Source organism: Nyctibius grandis, chromosome 14, assembly GCF_013368605.1.
Source record: "Nyctibius grandis isolate bNycGra1 chromosome 14, bNycGra1.pri, whole genome shotgun sequence".
NCBI lineage: Eukaryota > Metazoa > Chordata > Aves > Nyctibiiformes > Nyctibiidae > Nyctibius > Nyctibius grandis.
The window spans coordinates 681,425-696,899 of record NC_090671.1 but is presented as its reverse complement, the minus strand read 5'-3'; the positions used below and the strand labels follow the sequence as shown (position 1 = coordinate 696,899).

General features: G+C 60.8%; 1 protein-coding gene across 1 annotated transcript in view; it reads right to left on the bottom strand.

The window, feature by feature from the left end:
• Positions 1–9,195: 9,195 nt before the first annotated feature.
• Positions 9,196–15,475, bottom strand: part of OSBP2 (oxysterol binding protein 2) — a 142,959-nt gene continuing 136,679 nt past the window's right edge. The window contains 4 exon segments of the mRNA XM_068412791.1: positions 9,196–12,307; positions 12,471–12,691; positions 14,530–14,714; positions 15,155–15,250. Of these exon segments, the coding sequence (XP_068268892.1) occupies positions 12,165–12,307; positions 12,471–12,691; positions 14,530–14,714; positions 15,155–15,250 (645 nt within the window). The 3' untranslated portion in view covers positions 9,196–12,164.

Here is a 15,475-nt window from a genome sequence, read left to right as displayed (position 1 = left end):
ACAGCAGCCCAGTGCAGGAGTGCAGGCGTGGACCTGTACTGGTCACTAACACGTGCACTCCATGGCCCCAGCCAGGAGCTCTGCCGGGGAGGGGCTGAAGGGAAATTTCCACCAGGGTAGGTCCATGGAAAACATCCTGCAAAGGGAAGATCCAGCAACTTCACGACTGGTCCTTCTGGGCATGCACCGGGTGACTGAGCAGCAGGAATGTCTCTCCATCTCCATGCCCCAGACCAAGTAATGCTCACAGAAGACAACTCTTCCTGCAGTTGTTCTCATTCCTGCCATTCATGCCAGGGTGTGGGACACCAGTGAGACCCGACATCAGGAGCCTCTGCCACAGCGGAGAAAGAGCCAGACCCCATGAAAACGTGTGTCCTCGTGGTGGAACAGAAAAGGAAATCATAGAATCATAGAATCATATGATTGGGGTTGGAAGAGACCTCTGGAGATCATCGAGTCCAACCCCCCTGCCAGAGCAGGACCAATCTAGGGCAGGTCACACAGGAACGCATCCAGACAGGTCCTGAAAGTCTCCAGAGAAGGAGACTCCACAACCTCTCTGGGGAGCCTGTTCCAGCGCTCTGTAACCCTTGCAGTAAAGAAGTTCTTCCTCATGTTGAGGTTGAATTTCCTGTGCTCTGCCCATGAGATGTACCCCATGGCTATATCTCAGGGTAGGAGATGGGAGATTGAGAAGAGCAGAGGAGAAGCCACAGAGTAGGCAGAGGAGTGTGGGGACCCTCTGTCTCATCCAGGCAAACTCAGGAGAGGGTTCCCTAGGATCTCCACGGCCTCTCCACCAGCAGGTCCCTCAGCCCTCAACAAATGATCCTGGTATCTCTAATCTCTTGACACAGATTTATGGTGGTGTTGGTATCTGCCCAAGGTCTCTAGGTCAGAAACAAAACCCTGGTGTCCTAACCCCTCTGCAGGACTATTCCCATCAGGCTGAACTCTCCTTGGCGTGCTCTGTGGTGGAGCTCTGCACCTCTTGCTTGCTTTGAATTAGTCCCTTGGGTGAGGCTGTGGCAGAAGATGAGTCCCTTGTCTCAGGCTGTCCCTGTACCTCCTCTCTTGCTGTGGTGCCCAGCTTTCCTCCCAGGACAGTCATGTTCCCCAGGCTGCCTGTGCGGTGTGTCTCCTCCAGTTGCAGCTCCTGCAGGCAGTGCTGGAGATGGTGCAGGAGCCCCAGGGACCCACGGCCGTGCTGTCGGAGGACAGGCGTGGTGCTCAGGGACAGGGAAGAGGTGGGACAGGGGTGTGGATGTTCACTCCGTCTCTGTGCATGAGAGGCAAAGGTCAACCCAGGTTTGGAAGGGCCAGGAGGTTCCCACACGTGCATCCCTGCCTCCTCTTGGCTGGTGTCCCCAGAGCACATAACGAAGACTAGCCATGGGCACACGGGGCAATTGCACCACATGGCTGGGCACACATCTGCTTTCCAGGTCATCTGGGGAGACATGATGCACACTTCACAGGGCAATGCTGGCCCATGCAGCCTTTGGAGGTGAGCTGGAGGTCCCCGTGGGTCTCTGAGACCCCAGCCAGAGCAACCCCTCCTGAAAACAGCCACCAGAAGCCCCTGAACCCCCCCCCCCCCTAGCCTTGCAAGGGCCAGGGGAAGCTTTGGAGCAGGACCTGAAGCATTCACCTGGATCTGCTCCTCATTCAGGGCTCCTAGAGCTGCTGTCTTCTCCATGCAAAGCTGCTCTCGCTGCAGCCTCTGCTCACACTCCTGCATGTGGACAGAAACACAGGCAGCCCCACCCAGCAGCAGCCCACAAACGGGGTCTACGCATGGCTGGAGAGGGGCCGCTCTCTAGCAGACACCCCACTGCCCTGCACTCCAAGATGTGGGATACGACGAGGAATTTGGATTCCTCCAAGGGCTGATGCCTGTCATGGATTCCATCTACTTCACAGCTGCAGAGAGGGGCTGGGGGCTTTGCAGGTGGTTGATGAGAGGGGACAGCCTGCCCGGCTCCATCACTGCTCTGCCCCAAGGAGCAGGCGCTGCCTGACGTGGGCAGAGGGTGCGAGAACATGGGCTGGAGCCTGGCAGCTGCCGTTCCCAAGCCCTTGGCCATGGTGGGGTGTCTCTGTGGGGCTGCCAGCCCAGCAGTGCCCCAGCGAAGGTGATGGATGGGTGCAGACAGGGCAAGAGAGTCTCCAAAAGCCCCTGGCTGTGTGGCACAGGCAGAGGGCACAGCCCGAGGAACCAGGGCTGCTCCCTGGGTCAGACACCATCTGTCCAAAGCCCACCCTGGCTCCACGGCTGTGCAGGGTGAGACCCTCCCCCCATCCCTTTGCTCAAATCACCTTCTTTCTCCAGCCGGAAGGCCCCTGGCCTCCCTCTGCCCTCCGCAGCTCCCCGAGGTGATGCTGGATTTGCTGTTGGAGGCCACACAGAACGTGGAGCGCGTGGCTGCAGGAGAGAAGAGATGAGCTGGAGATGAGCCACAGGCAGGAAGGAAGAGCTGGCGTGCCTGAAAGCACCGGGCAGTTCCTCCACAAAGGATCACAGAATCACAGACTGGTTTGGGTTGGAAGGGACCTTAAAGCCCACCAAGTTCCAACCCCCTGCCACGGGCAGGGACACCTTCCACCAGACCAGGTTGCTCCAAGCCCCATCCAACCTGGCCTTGAACACTGCCAGGGAGGGGGCAGCCACAGCTTCTCTGGGCAACCTGGGCCAGGGTCTCACCACCCTCACAGCAAAGAATTTCTTCCTCAGATCTCATCTCAATCTCCCCTCTTTCAGTTTAAAATCGCGCCCCCCCCCCTCATCCTATCACTCCATGCCGTCATAAAAGGGATGCCCCAGGATTGGGAGGTGCAGGACCCCACGTTGCCCACGCTGGGCAAGCAGCCTACTGCCAAAGCGTGAAGCACGCTGTGGTTATGGAACTCACTTGATCACTGCTGGCAAAGGGCCCTGCCCCACGGCACTGCTGGGGAGCAGGTTGTGTCGGTGTGGGCACACTGCAGTGGTCCCCGTGGCCGAGGAGCGCCCAGCCTGCCCCGGCACCACTGGCTCCCGTGGGTGGCTCAGGAGGTGCTCCAGCTGCTGCAGCCGTGCTCTCCCACCAGCCCTTTCCTGGGGGAGCAGCCGTGGGGAGAGAGATGGATCAGAGCAGCACCTGCACCACCCAGATCTGCCCCCCAAGTCCGCTCAGCCTCTCGTATGAAAACCATTGGCCTTGCAGCCAGGTTAGAGCCTCTAGGAAAGCCCTGGAGCTGTCTTGTACTCCCAGGGCTGAGTAGGAGAGGCTTGGCATGAGCAGGTCAAGCACGGAGGCACCCGTGATGGCATCTCCTCTGCCCTCCTGAGGTATCCCCAGCTTGGTGCACAGACCTTGCCCCTGTGAGGCAACCTGATGAGCTTGCTGCCCGATGTGCCCAGCCTACCCCACCATCCCTGCACAGCTCCTCTCGTGGGCAGGGAGGTACACCTGGGAGACCCCAGGGGAGTGGCACATCTGAGCTGCTCTGCTCCCCAGCACTGCTCCCCCTCTGAGCAAGCCACAGCCCCCAGCCAGCCAAGCGCAGCCCGCAGTTTTGCCGTGGTTGGACGTGACCAGCCGTGTTGTGCCCTGGCAGCCATGCCCTGCCCAGTGGGGTCCCCGTGTTAGCTCCGCTCCAGGGCACCGAGCTGGAGTTATCCTGTATCCCCCCCCCATTCCATTCTCCCTTCCCCAACCTGCTCCAGAGCCTCCTGGAGCTGCCCAAGGGCATCCACCTTCTCCTTCTGGAGCAGCACGTGGAGGTGGCGCAGGGCTTCCCGCCTCTGCCGCAGGAGGGAGCGGATACGGTGTTCCAGCTCCCAGAGCCTCTGCAAGAGAAGATGGGTCACGTCACCCCTGCAACAGCTCCATGTCCTTCTTCTGTTGGTGCCCCCAGAGCTGGACGCAGCACTGCAGGGGGGGTCTCCCAAGAGCGGAGCAGAGGGGCAGAATCCCCTCCCTGACCTGCTGGTCACGCTGCTGGGGATGCAGCCCAGGACATGGGTGGCCTTCTGGGCTGCCAGCGCACGTTGCCTGCTCATGGTGAGCTTCTCGTCACCCACCGCCCCCAAGTCCTTCTCCTCAGGGCTGCTCTCAGTCCATTCTCCGCCCAGCCTCTTCCCAAGGGCAGTCTCCATGCAGGATGCCCGCGTCCCTCCTGGCCAGGGTGGCACCACTTCAGCCTGCTCCAGCACAGGGCTTGATGACCCGTCCTGGCATGAGCTTAGTGGGGCAGCGTTGTCAGCGTGGGGATCACCACACCGGGATCACTGCGGAGCTGCAAGCCCTGCCTGCTCCTCCCACCTGTGCCTGGGACCCCTGCTCTCCCCGCCTCTGCTGGGACTCTCCAGGGGTGTTCTGACCTGCAGACCAATAACCCCAGTCTGCATACAGCCACATGAGTGGTTTTCCCAGCAAATTGTTCTCCTAAAAGCTCCAGCCTCTCAGTAACACCTTCCTGCAGATAAATTTGGTTTGGTGCTTTAGGAATTTGGGCAGCGCCCAACGCTTCCAATGGCACATGTGCATGGCTGGATAAGGGTCTTAGCCTCTGCCGTGCTCCTTCCCAGGGTCCCTCCCGTGTGACCCCGGGCCCACTGGAAAGCCAGGAGAGCACTGACCTTCAGTAGTTCCCGTTTCTCTTCTTGCAAAGCCGACGTTTTCCTTCTCTCCTTCTCCAGCCCCTCCTGGCAGCCCGCACAGGCTCTCTGCCCCTGCCGAGACTGGAAAAGCCCCCTCTTTTCCACCTCCCACCTCTTTGCCTCTCCCAGGAGCCAGCTCTGTCCCTTGCGTCATGCAAAGCAGAGCCAATGACCATGGCCAGCCCAGCCCCCTGCACCCTGCTGTCCCCCTGCCCACCAAGGGCATCAGGGGACAACATGCCTGAAGACTCCCAACCCCAACCTGTCCCTGCCACCCGCAGCTGTGCCTGGCCAGCCCCTGCTCTGGCCATCTCAGGGTCATCTCACCATCCTCTCCGGGTCCGTTGGGCCCCGACGGCAGGCGTCCTGGGTGTGTGCCACCAGTGCCGGGCCAGCCCTGCAGCGGGGACACCGTCACCCACATCCCCGTCCGCACCGCTCCCCGGCCCCGCAGGCAGAGACCCCACGGGACACCCAGCCAGCACCCGGGGGTTCAGGCCCCCTTGGCCCTCCAGTGCCACCTCCTGCTCCCAGGGCGCTGGTATGCATCTGAGCGTGCCGGAGCTGAGTCTCCAGCCCCAGTGCAGGATCCGTCCCCGCAGCCCCCAGCGTACCTGGCTCTGTCCCCTTTGCTCCGAGTCCCCTTCGCACTGGATCCCAGCTCTCGTGTCCCCTCCTGGCTCCTCTGCAGGGACCAACGCAGTGACACCGGCTGCCCCACTGTACACTGACAGCCAGGAGTGCGGTTACAACCCCATTTGCTCCTTTCCCCGTGCATTTCCATGGCCACCACATGGGACCCAAGGACCGGGGCCAGGCTTGGTCTCCTGACCGCATCCCCTCTGCTCTCCACAGCCCAGCAGAAAGCAGAGCCAGGACCCGTCCCCTCATCCCTCGCTCAGCTCCCAGTGCACCCTGCCACAGCCAGGACTGTCCCCTTGGCCACAGAAACACCATCCTGCCATACCCCACAGCCCAGCACAGCCAGGCCCAGGATGTACCTGGCCGGGCAGCACGGCTTTCTGCTTCCCACGCTGCCACCGGGACGCAGCTGCTCCTCCCACGCAGGATGACCCACCTGCCCCGGTTCTGCATCGCCCAGGGGGTCCCGCTGCTGTGCCAGTACCTGTGGGGAAAAAATGGCATTTTCAGGGGGGAGCCCACACACTCCAGACAAACCCCATGAGCAACTGGGGCTGGTCCCTGCCACCGTGCCCTGCACGCAGCTCTCTGCACCTACCAGAACACCCCGGCCCGGAGAGAAGGTCCCTGGCCCAGCCATGCCCCTTCCCCCTGCTCGGTCCCAGTCCCTCCATCCTCCTCCAGCACTGCCCCAGGCCCCCGGGGCCGGCCCAGACTCACGGTGAGCCAAGCATGGAGCTCTCCTCCGTCTGCTGCCTGCTCCTTCCTTCTCCACGTCATCCACAGCAAGGGTGACGTCCCCTCGGCACCGTCCCCGGAGAGCTGGTGGCTCCTGCCATCTCAGCCCCAGGGGCTTGCTGGTGGGACATCCCCTGATCCTGCAACTGTTGGCCCCTGCCAAACTGCCATCAGCAGAGCCCGTCCTTGCCCTGGCCCTGCTCCTGTCGGCAGAGATGCCTGGGGGACGCCCAGCAGCCAGGTCTTCACCATACAAGGTGATGGCCAACAGGTCTTCCCCAGAGCATGGACCCTCATGGGGAGGGTCCTCCCAGCCCAGGGCCGGCTGTGCGGTGGGGGCTGGTCGGGGACCCCCCCAGGCCATCCCCAAAGCATCGCTCTGGCTCAGTCTGGATATTCTTCCTCCCAGAGACTCCAGGCTCGCCCGCCTCATCAGAGGTGGAGACCTGCCCTGCGAGGGACATCTGCCCAGCTCCATCGCCAACTGTCGCCGGACATCCAGTCTTCTCCCTGCGGGGAGCAAGGACTCATCCTGCCCAGGATCATCTCCCTCGGCAGGGACATCCCCAGCGGGCTCAGCCTCCTCCTCCTCGGAGAAGAGCAGGGGCTCCACCATGCTCTCCCGAAACCTGGCAGCAAAGTCCTCCGTGCAGATGGAGCTGGAGCTGCTCCAGTGCCCCGGGCTGGGCTGGGAGCTGAGGAGCTGAGCCTGTCCCCCGCAGTGCTCCTGCCCTGGGACAGGGCTGGCCTCACCCCGGGGACACCCGGCACCGTGTCCTGCGTGGGAGAGCAGAGCCATCAGCCTCCCCTGCACCCAGGCAGGGATGGGAAGGAGCCGTCCCACCCAGCTGGATCTGAACCAGCCTGGAGGTGCCTGTTCTCACCAGGGAGCGTTTGGTGCCACCACTGAAGGCATCCCACCCTCCCCAGCACGACCCTCAACTTCAACTGCTTCCAAAAGCAAAATGCCACAGTATCACCCTTTTTTTCGTTATAAATCAGGGTAATTTTTCATCCCAACGGATGCTCCCACGCACCCCTCGGCAGTGGGGCAGAGCAAAGGCTTGCCAGGGCAGCAGGGCACCGGGGCGGGAGCTGTTAGCTCTTCTGTCGTGAAAAACAGGAAGCCTGATGGGAGAGTCCTGGTCCCAAACTGCCCTTTGCATCTTCACAAAAGCCCCTCCAACAGCACTTGTGCGGCAGCCCCAGGTTCCCAGGGTACAACTTTGCCCTGTCCCCACTCACCAGCCATCCAGGAGCCAGCGGGGAAGGTGTGGGTAGCGATGTCGCCGCCTCTGCTGCCGCCGGGGCCCTGCGCACCCGTGCCGTGCCGCTGCGGAGGGGGCACGGGGCACCGCTGGTGAGCGATGCTCACACAGCTGCAGTGCACCAGGGGGTGGGACAGGGCAGGGGCACCCCGGTGTTGGTGCTGCATCAGCCCCGATGCACCCCCACAGCTCAGCCCCACAACGCACCCCCTTCCCACACCCCACACCTGGCTGAGTCGGGCATCGGCGGGGTCCAGCCCACTGTCCCGGCGTCCCCTTGCCCAGGATCCTGCAAACCCTGGCTGCTTCCTTGGGTCTGGGGCTGCAGAGAGGAGGAAAGAGGCGCTGCGGTCAGGACAGAGCAGCAGGTCTTAAAGCCCCGAGGGGGGCAAAATCCCCCCGTGTTGGGGTGGGGGGGGGGTGACTCCAGTGCAGGGAGGGCAGCAGGCAGCAGCCCTGCCTTCTTCCACCCTGGGCTTGCAAACCGCTGCGCTATGGAGTGGATGGGACAAGCCTGTCCCCAGCAGCACGGGAGCAAAGGTATGTTGGTTTGGGGCTGGGGGAGAGCCGAGCACCCCCACGCCCTGGGTGCAGCACCGGGCACTCGCACGAGCCTTACTGCGTTTCTGGCCTTTGCAGACAGCCTCCTGCAGCTCCATGCCTACCCCCCGGGCCTGCAACACAAGGCAAGGTGAGGGTAACACGCTCTAGAAGCCCCTGTGAACTCATTAGGCTTCAGAGTGAACATGCCGAGAGCCCACCTCCCGGCGCCGCGGTGCCAGGCTGAGGGCCGTGCCGCGGCGGTGACGGGCGGACCTGCAGGCGCTGCAGGGCACAGAGGTTTGCCTTTCACTGACGGGACACCAGCACGCTCGCTGCACCCGGGAGCTGCCAGGCCCCCAGCCCCAGTGCCGTGTGCCCAGCGCCCCGCTGCCGGGGGTCCCCCACCCCAGCCCGACCCGTGCTCACCTGGCCGCGCTGGGCTGGGGCGGGCAGGACAGCGGGCAGGACAGGCAGTGCTGTGTGTCCCTGTCACCTGGCAACACCGCAGCGGCCGGCCAGTCTCAGCCCGCCCCGGGGCGTCCCCTGCCCGCCTCCACAGTCCCTGCGCAGAGCCTCCTCCACCTCCTCTCAGCAGTCTCTCCTGGGCCACCTGCTCTTGGCCACCTCCTGCCCCTGACAACGTCCCCTCGGCCATCTCCTTCCCACCATCCCCAGAGAAACTCCTTCCCTGGGCACCTTCCCTTGAGCCACCTCTCCTGTTCCTCCTTCAACAATCTTCTCCCTTGGACAACATGTCCTCCCCAGATGATGTTCTCCCCTGGTCCTGCCTCCCAGGCAACCCCTTCCCTGGTCCTCCTCCTCCTCTGAGCTATCTCCCCCAGTGAACCTCCTTCAATGGGTACCCACCTCTGGGTCACCTCTCACATCCTTGCTTTCCTAGACTTTCTCCCCTGGGCAACTTTCCCTTGACCATCTCCTTGGACAACCTCGGCCTTGGACAAACTCTGCTGGGCCATCTCCTCCCCTGGCCCTCCTCCCCACCTGAGCCACCTTCCCTGGACCACCCCCTCCTTTGGGCAACCTCCCCCAAGACCCTCCTCCTTCCCTGAACAACCCCTTCCCTGGACCTCCTTGTCCTCTGGGCCACCTCCCGTAGTCCTCCTCCCCTGGGCAACCTCCTCCTTGGGACAACCTTCCCTCAGGCATCTCCCCATCTCCTCCCCCAGGTCTCCTTCTCCTCTGGGCCACCTCCCGTGGTCCATTCCCTGGCCTCCTCACCTGTCATCCACCATGTGCCCAGGCCCCCATGCAGGCCCAGACCTGACCCACCTTGGGGTTCCTCCAGGACCCCCACCTACAGCCTTGAGGAGCGAGTGACCATCTCAGCACTGTGGCTTTGAAAACTCCTGAATCCAAGTTTTATTACGGTGTAGGAGAAGAGGGATCACTCACAATAGTGTTCAAAAAGAAATACATTCAACAGCATTTACAGTGGAATGACATTAAAATCCTCTGCAGAGGGAACAGAAAGACCAGGAGATGGTGCTCTGGTTAAGTGCTGCTGCTAGGTAATCTCTGGAAGATAGAGCAATTTTTAAAATTAGCCTAAAAACCAGGGGATGTCTGCTTTGGGGGATGCTCCTCGTGCGCCCGAGTTCCACTAAGCTGTGCAGGGTCTGTGATGGTGGTTTCTAGACAGGTGCAGTGAGGGGGGGGTATGTCAGAGAGGACCTCTCGGGGTCCCGGAGCCCAGGAGGACCCTCAGTGCCAGCGCTTACTGACCAACACCTCACTCCCTGCTCTCCTCCGCTGCGGGAACGCTTGGGTCCTGGGCTGGGGACAGCCCGTGCAGGAGCTTCTCACCCCTCCAAGCTCTCGGGTAACACTTGCATTGACAAAGCAAACAAGGAAAATAAGGCATTGCGAGAGCTCGATTTCCAGCTCATTTACAAAACCGATTCAGGCCTCGAGTGGAACAAACCCCTCGGGCTGCCACCACCAACCCAGCCAGGGGCACGAGGGTTTGGTGCGGAGCATCCCCCGCTCTCCCAGGCGGGTCAGAGCCCATCTCCGAAGGAGATCTGCACTGGGGCCGGGACACCCCGCAGCTCTCCGCGGGCTGCATCCACCAGCTGAAGTTTGGATCATTTAAGAGCTGCAGCGGCTTTATGGAGCCACGGGCAAACCTCTGGAAGGAGCCAACACTCCAGAGCGGCTGCTCCAACACCCAGAGCTGGGAAGGGGTTTGGAGCATCCCGCTCCCAAGCGCAGGGTATCGACACCAAACCCCGAATGCATCGTTTCTAGAAGGGAACGTCTCTGTAACACCTTTTGAATGTGATCACATCCAGCTTGGGAGCGAAATGTTGCTTCTCCACTTGAGGAATTACTCCGTCACCATCACCCCTACACCGTACCGCCGGGACAAGCCTCGGGAAATCGCACTCGTGCTACAAAAACTCAGACAGACGCTTCTGTCTTCATTATTTTTCATCTATTGTGTACCATAGAAATTTAAGCAAAATAATTTTATATATATTTTTTTATATATATATATATAAATTAGAAGCAAATAAATAAGATTAAAGGGTACATGGAAATCAGTGGGTGCTGCCACTCCGATAGCCACTCACTACTGTCACGCCGTACGAGGTCTGTGTGTACTGTACATGTGGGGTTGCTGTGAATGGAGGTGCTGGACGCGAAGCCAACCAGGAGGAGACGGATGGCTGAGGAACCTGATGGCGTTAAGTGTCCCATGTGCAGCCTGGGTATTCCAGTCACCATTGCTTCCAAGTTCATTATTGCTAATTATCTTCCAATGTGGAGGTGACAGTCCAGCTTGGGGTAGCCTCTGACCCCCGGGAAGCAGCAGTCAGTGGGATATGATGAAGGACCCGGAGAAGAAGACCTCAAAAATGAGATCTGCCAGGGCAAACACAGGTGTCCAGGTCTCCCTGATGCTCTCTGGCCCAGCGGATCCCATCTTCGGGGTCCTGCCACCCCCATCCTCCCCTTCGGTGCCGGGGGAGGTACCTGCCTGCGTGGCCGGTGCCCGAGCACTGCTGGCTCCTGGTCCTCGCCGATCATGGGCAGGGCTGGCTCCGCTCCTCCCGGCGAGGCGACGGCTTGCAGGAGGGGTGAGCGGGGGACGTGGGGCTCCCCCGGCCCCGTGCGCAGGCTGCTTCAGTGATGGCCTGAAGCTGCTCCTGGGAGACACCAGCCCCGAGGGAGAAGGAATGGAGCTGGGCACTGGGCTGCGGGTGCCCCCCAGGCTCAGCCTGTGACCCCCCGTGCCGGGGGGCTGCGGACCAGCCCTGTCTGGCTTAACAGGGACGGGAGACCCAGGACCAAGGCTGCACCCCAGGGAGGCTCCATCCCCACGGCACCGCGGCGTCTCCTCCCTCCCCTCCTGCTCAGCAGGGAGACCCTGCCTGTGAACCCCCACCCAGGACCTGGCTCCTGCCAGCCCCGGGGTGGGGAGAGAGCCGGGATGCGGACCCCGGAGCATCGCTGGTCTACAAACCTCTTTGCTCTGTGTCTGCCCGGCGTTCCCGACCTCGGCGAGGCCACTTCCCCCTTCAGATGTGGTTGCAGGAAAACCAAACCAACCCAACCCAACCCAAACCTCACTCAAATCACTCTCACAAAGCATCGTGGTTAAAGACAGTCCTAAGCCTTGACTAAACACAGCAGACTGCGGGGAATCTGCTCAAATGCTTCTTTAAAAAAAAAAAAAGAAAAAAAAAGGTCAAAAAAAAAAGTCACCAGCTGAAATATCCTAATTGGTGTAACTGGGATGAACGGGCACTGCGGGAACCACCGAGAGCCTCCAGGATCAAGCACCGCGGCCCCTGGAGAGAGTTTTCTGAGCAGGATGCAGGGTTGTTCGTGTCCATCTTTGAAGGAACCTGAACCAGGAGATTTGGGGTTTTTTTAAAAAAATAATTCCATAAAGTCCACACACAAATAGGGGGGGGAAAATAACGTCAAAGAAAACAGCTCACACAACCGCACGGCATCCCCACACCGCGAGCATCTTTGGAAGTCGACGTCTCGGCCGATAAAGCCGAGGCGCTGAAAGATATAGGCAGCAACTCCTGACAGCAGTGAATGCGCTGGGCTAAAAACGAGCCAGACTCACGTGTCCTCGTTCCTAATTAGTCGCTGAAAAAGCCGTCGTTAAAAAAAAAAAAGGATGCTATTTAGTAGTGCGTAAAAAAATAGGTTTGGAATCCCTGTTTCGATTTGCTTTTCAAATTCCTGCCCGTGCTGACTCCGCAGGTCTGTGCACTGTCCATGGCCGGCGGGACGCTGCCGGCGAGGCCTCGCTGTCCCTCCACGTCCCGGCCACCCCGGCGGGCTCAGAAGATGTTGGGGCACAGGCTCCAGTCCTGCTTGTCCTTGGCCTCCCAGTAGCCGCCCTTATAGACGCAGATCAGCTCCCCCGTCACGGCGTCCACCTTGCGCTCGAACCACAGCGGGATGTAGCCCTCGTAGTCCTTGCCTGGCCGGGGACAAACACGGGCTTGGGGCTGCTTTCCCCACCAGACCCCGGCGAGTCCCACGTTGCCCCCAACCACCCAAACACCCACGGGGTCCCTCCTCCATCCCCCTCCCGCAGTCAGGGCCGGGCGGTCCCTGCCCGCCGCCATCCCGCAGCAGCTCACCTTCCTCCAGGGCTTCCACGGCCTCGGCCTCCCGCCTCCGGCGCACGGCTCGCTGCTTCTCCTCCAGCCGCTGCTTCTCCACGTTGGCCTCGTCCCAGCGGCCGCTCTCCATCAGCCGCTGGTCGGGTCGCAGCCGGCTGTCCGTGGGGGCCACTCGCTCCTCGGGCTCGTTCAGGGTGAGGGCCAGGTCAGAGAAGAAATACATGTTCTCGGCGTTCTCCCTGTGACCAAGAGACTTGATGAGGACGGTGGAGGTGGGGCCCACCTCGAGCAGAGCCCCCCAGCCCCTGCCTACCCTTGAGTCTCACCCCAGCCCCACTGATGCTGCTCCTGCTGCCCCAAACCAGACATGTACAACGTGCCCTTGGGGCCAGGAAGGCCAATGGTGTCCTGGGGTGCATGAGGAAGAGTGTGGCCAGCAGGTCGAGGGAGGTTCTCCTCCCCCTCTACACTGCCCTGGTGAGGCCACACCTGGAGTCACTGGGTCCAGTTCTGGGGCCCCCAGTTCAAGACAGACAAGGAGCTACTGGAGAGAGTCCAGCGGAGGGTACGGAGATGGTCAGAGGGCTGGAGCATCTCTGCTACGAGGAGAGGCTGAGGGAGCTGGGGCTGTTCAGCTGGAGAAGAGCAGACTGAGAGGGGATCTTATCAATGCTCACAAATACCTTAGGGGGGGTGTCAAGGGGATGGGGCCAGACTCTTCTCGGCGGTGTCCAGCGACAGCACAAGGGGCAACGGGCACAAACTGAAACATGGGAAGTTCCATCTGAATATGAGGAAAAACTTCTTCACTGTGAAGGTGCCGGAGCCCTGGCACAGGCTGCCCAGGGAGGGGGGGAGTCTCCTTCTCTGGAGATATTCAAACCCTCCTGGACACGACCCTGAGCAACGTGCTCTGGGTGACCCTGCTTGGGCAGGGGTTGGGCTGGATGATCTCCAGAGGCCCCTTCCAACCCCAACCACTCTGGGATTCTGTACAGAGGTCCTATGGGAAGTCCTGCCTCCTACCCTCTAAGTGGAGATGCCAACGATGCCTCAATGGTGGATGTCTCAGAGGGGAACAGAGACCCCTCCTCTGTTGGCTCCGCACAGGGAAACTAAAAGCCAAGCCTATGACCTCTGAGTGCTGCATTGCACAGCCGAGCCACGAAACAGCTTCACCCAGGAGCTGCTGGATCCCCAACTGCAGAACTGGTGGCACCAATGGACACTTTCCACAGGAGACCACTCCAACAGAGCGTCTCCAAAGCAGGGACAGGCTGTTGGTGCTACCAAAGGTTGGAGAGTGGTTTGAGGGCAGCCCTGCTGTGGATAAAAGTGTTGAGAAAAGACTGGTCTCCTGAGGGCTAAAGCGACTGGTGGGACATGATGGCCAGGGCCTCACCAGCAAGAAGAAAAGGCTCAGCCTGGAGAAGAGAAGGCTCCGGGGAGACCTTCTAGCACCTTCCAGTACCTGAAGGGGCTACAGGAAAGCTGGAGAGGGGCTTTTGACAAGGGCGTGGAGTGACAGGACGAGGGGGACAATTTTAAACTGAAAGAGGGGAGAGTGAGATGAGATGTGAGGAAGAAATTCTTTGCTGTGAGGGTGGTGAGACCCTGGCCCAGGTTGCCCAGAGAAGCTGTGGCTGCCCCCTCCCTGGCAGTGTTCAAGGCCAGGTTGGATGGGGCTTGGAGCAACCTGGTCTGGTGGAAGGTGTCCCTGCCTGTGGCAGGGGGCTGGAATGAGATGATCTTTAAGGTCCCTTCCAACCCAAACCACTCTGTGATTCTATGATAACGCAAAGCAGCCAACACAGCTCCCTGCCATGGCCAGCAGACTGCAAAACCTAACCAGTACCCCCAGCTGCCCCAAAACATACCTGCAAGGGCCCCCCGAAGCCACCCTCCCCTTGCAGGGACCTGCTCTCCCCTCCTGCTCTGCACTCACACCCCCGAAAAAGCCACCCAGCCACCCAAGTCCTGGTCCCCATCATGTGTCCTCAGGTCAGGGTGACACCATTAATCCCTGTCCAGCTGTTGCACCCCCGAGCACAGCACCCACGTCAAGGAGGGGACTCACGGGAGGGGGTACTTCTTCCACAAGACCTTTGGAGACAGCGTCTGGTAGACGGTTTTCTGCTTGCCCTCCGTGCTGGTGCTGCCGTGGCTGCTCTGCACTATCTTGGAGCACTCCATCTTCTCGTCCCACGAGCCGGACACGACGTAGTGGGCTTTACCATCGGCGTCAGTCACCACCCCTGTCACCTGGCAGGAGGAGATGGCTCTGGTGGCGTTTGGAAGTGCCCAGACAAGGGGAGGTGCAGGGAGGGGCAGAAAACCCTCCAGGTGCCCCAACCGGAGCAGCTGGACCTGGCACTCCGTGTCCTCGGGGAGTGTCGAGGGGGAGCGTGGGCCCATCCTGACCGTGCAGGGGGGTCTCCAGCCCATCAAGTCCTGCCCAGCTCTCAGTGCTGCAGCTCCAGCACAGAGAGAGACGAAACACGGGCTCTGCTTGGACATGGCTGGTCCCCTCCCAGCCCTCCCTGGTGACCCACGCCGGAGGTGCCAGCGCGGCTCCTCGGCCCTGTGCCAGGGCTCAGCCCCGCTGCAGTACTGGGACCCCGTAAGCCCGGCTCAGAGGTAAGAGCCAGGTCACACACCACACAAGGCTGCCAGAAGGAGCAAGGAGATACCTGGATACGCACCTTTCGGGGGACGTCTCTGGAGAAGTAGCTGTAGGGGGTAAATTTCAGCTGGCATTTATCTTTTGACTTATGGTTAACAATCTCTATTTCACCAGACTAGATGGAAGACACAGAACCACAGCGAGTGAGAGACTTGGCAAGGACAAATCAGGCGTTAGTTGTAGTTCATGCAGGTAACAAATCAACACCAGCCTGCAGCCACCCCACCAGCCCCACGGCTCGCCAGCAGCGGGGTAAAACCCATCACGTGTGTGACCACCCTGCCCCATGGAGCTGCCGGCCTTGGGCAGAGCCATTAGGAGCTCCAAGATGCCTCCCCTG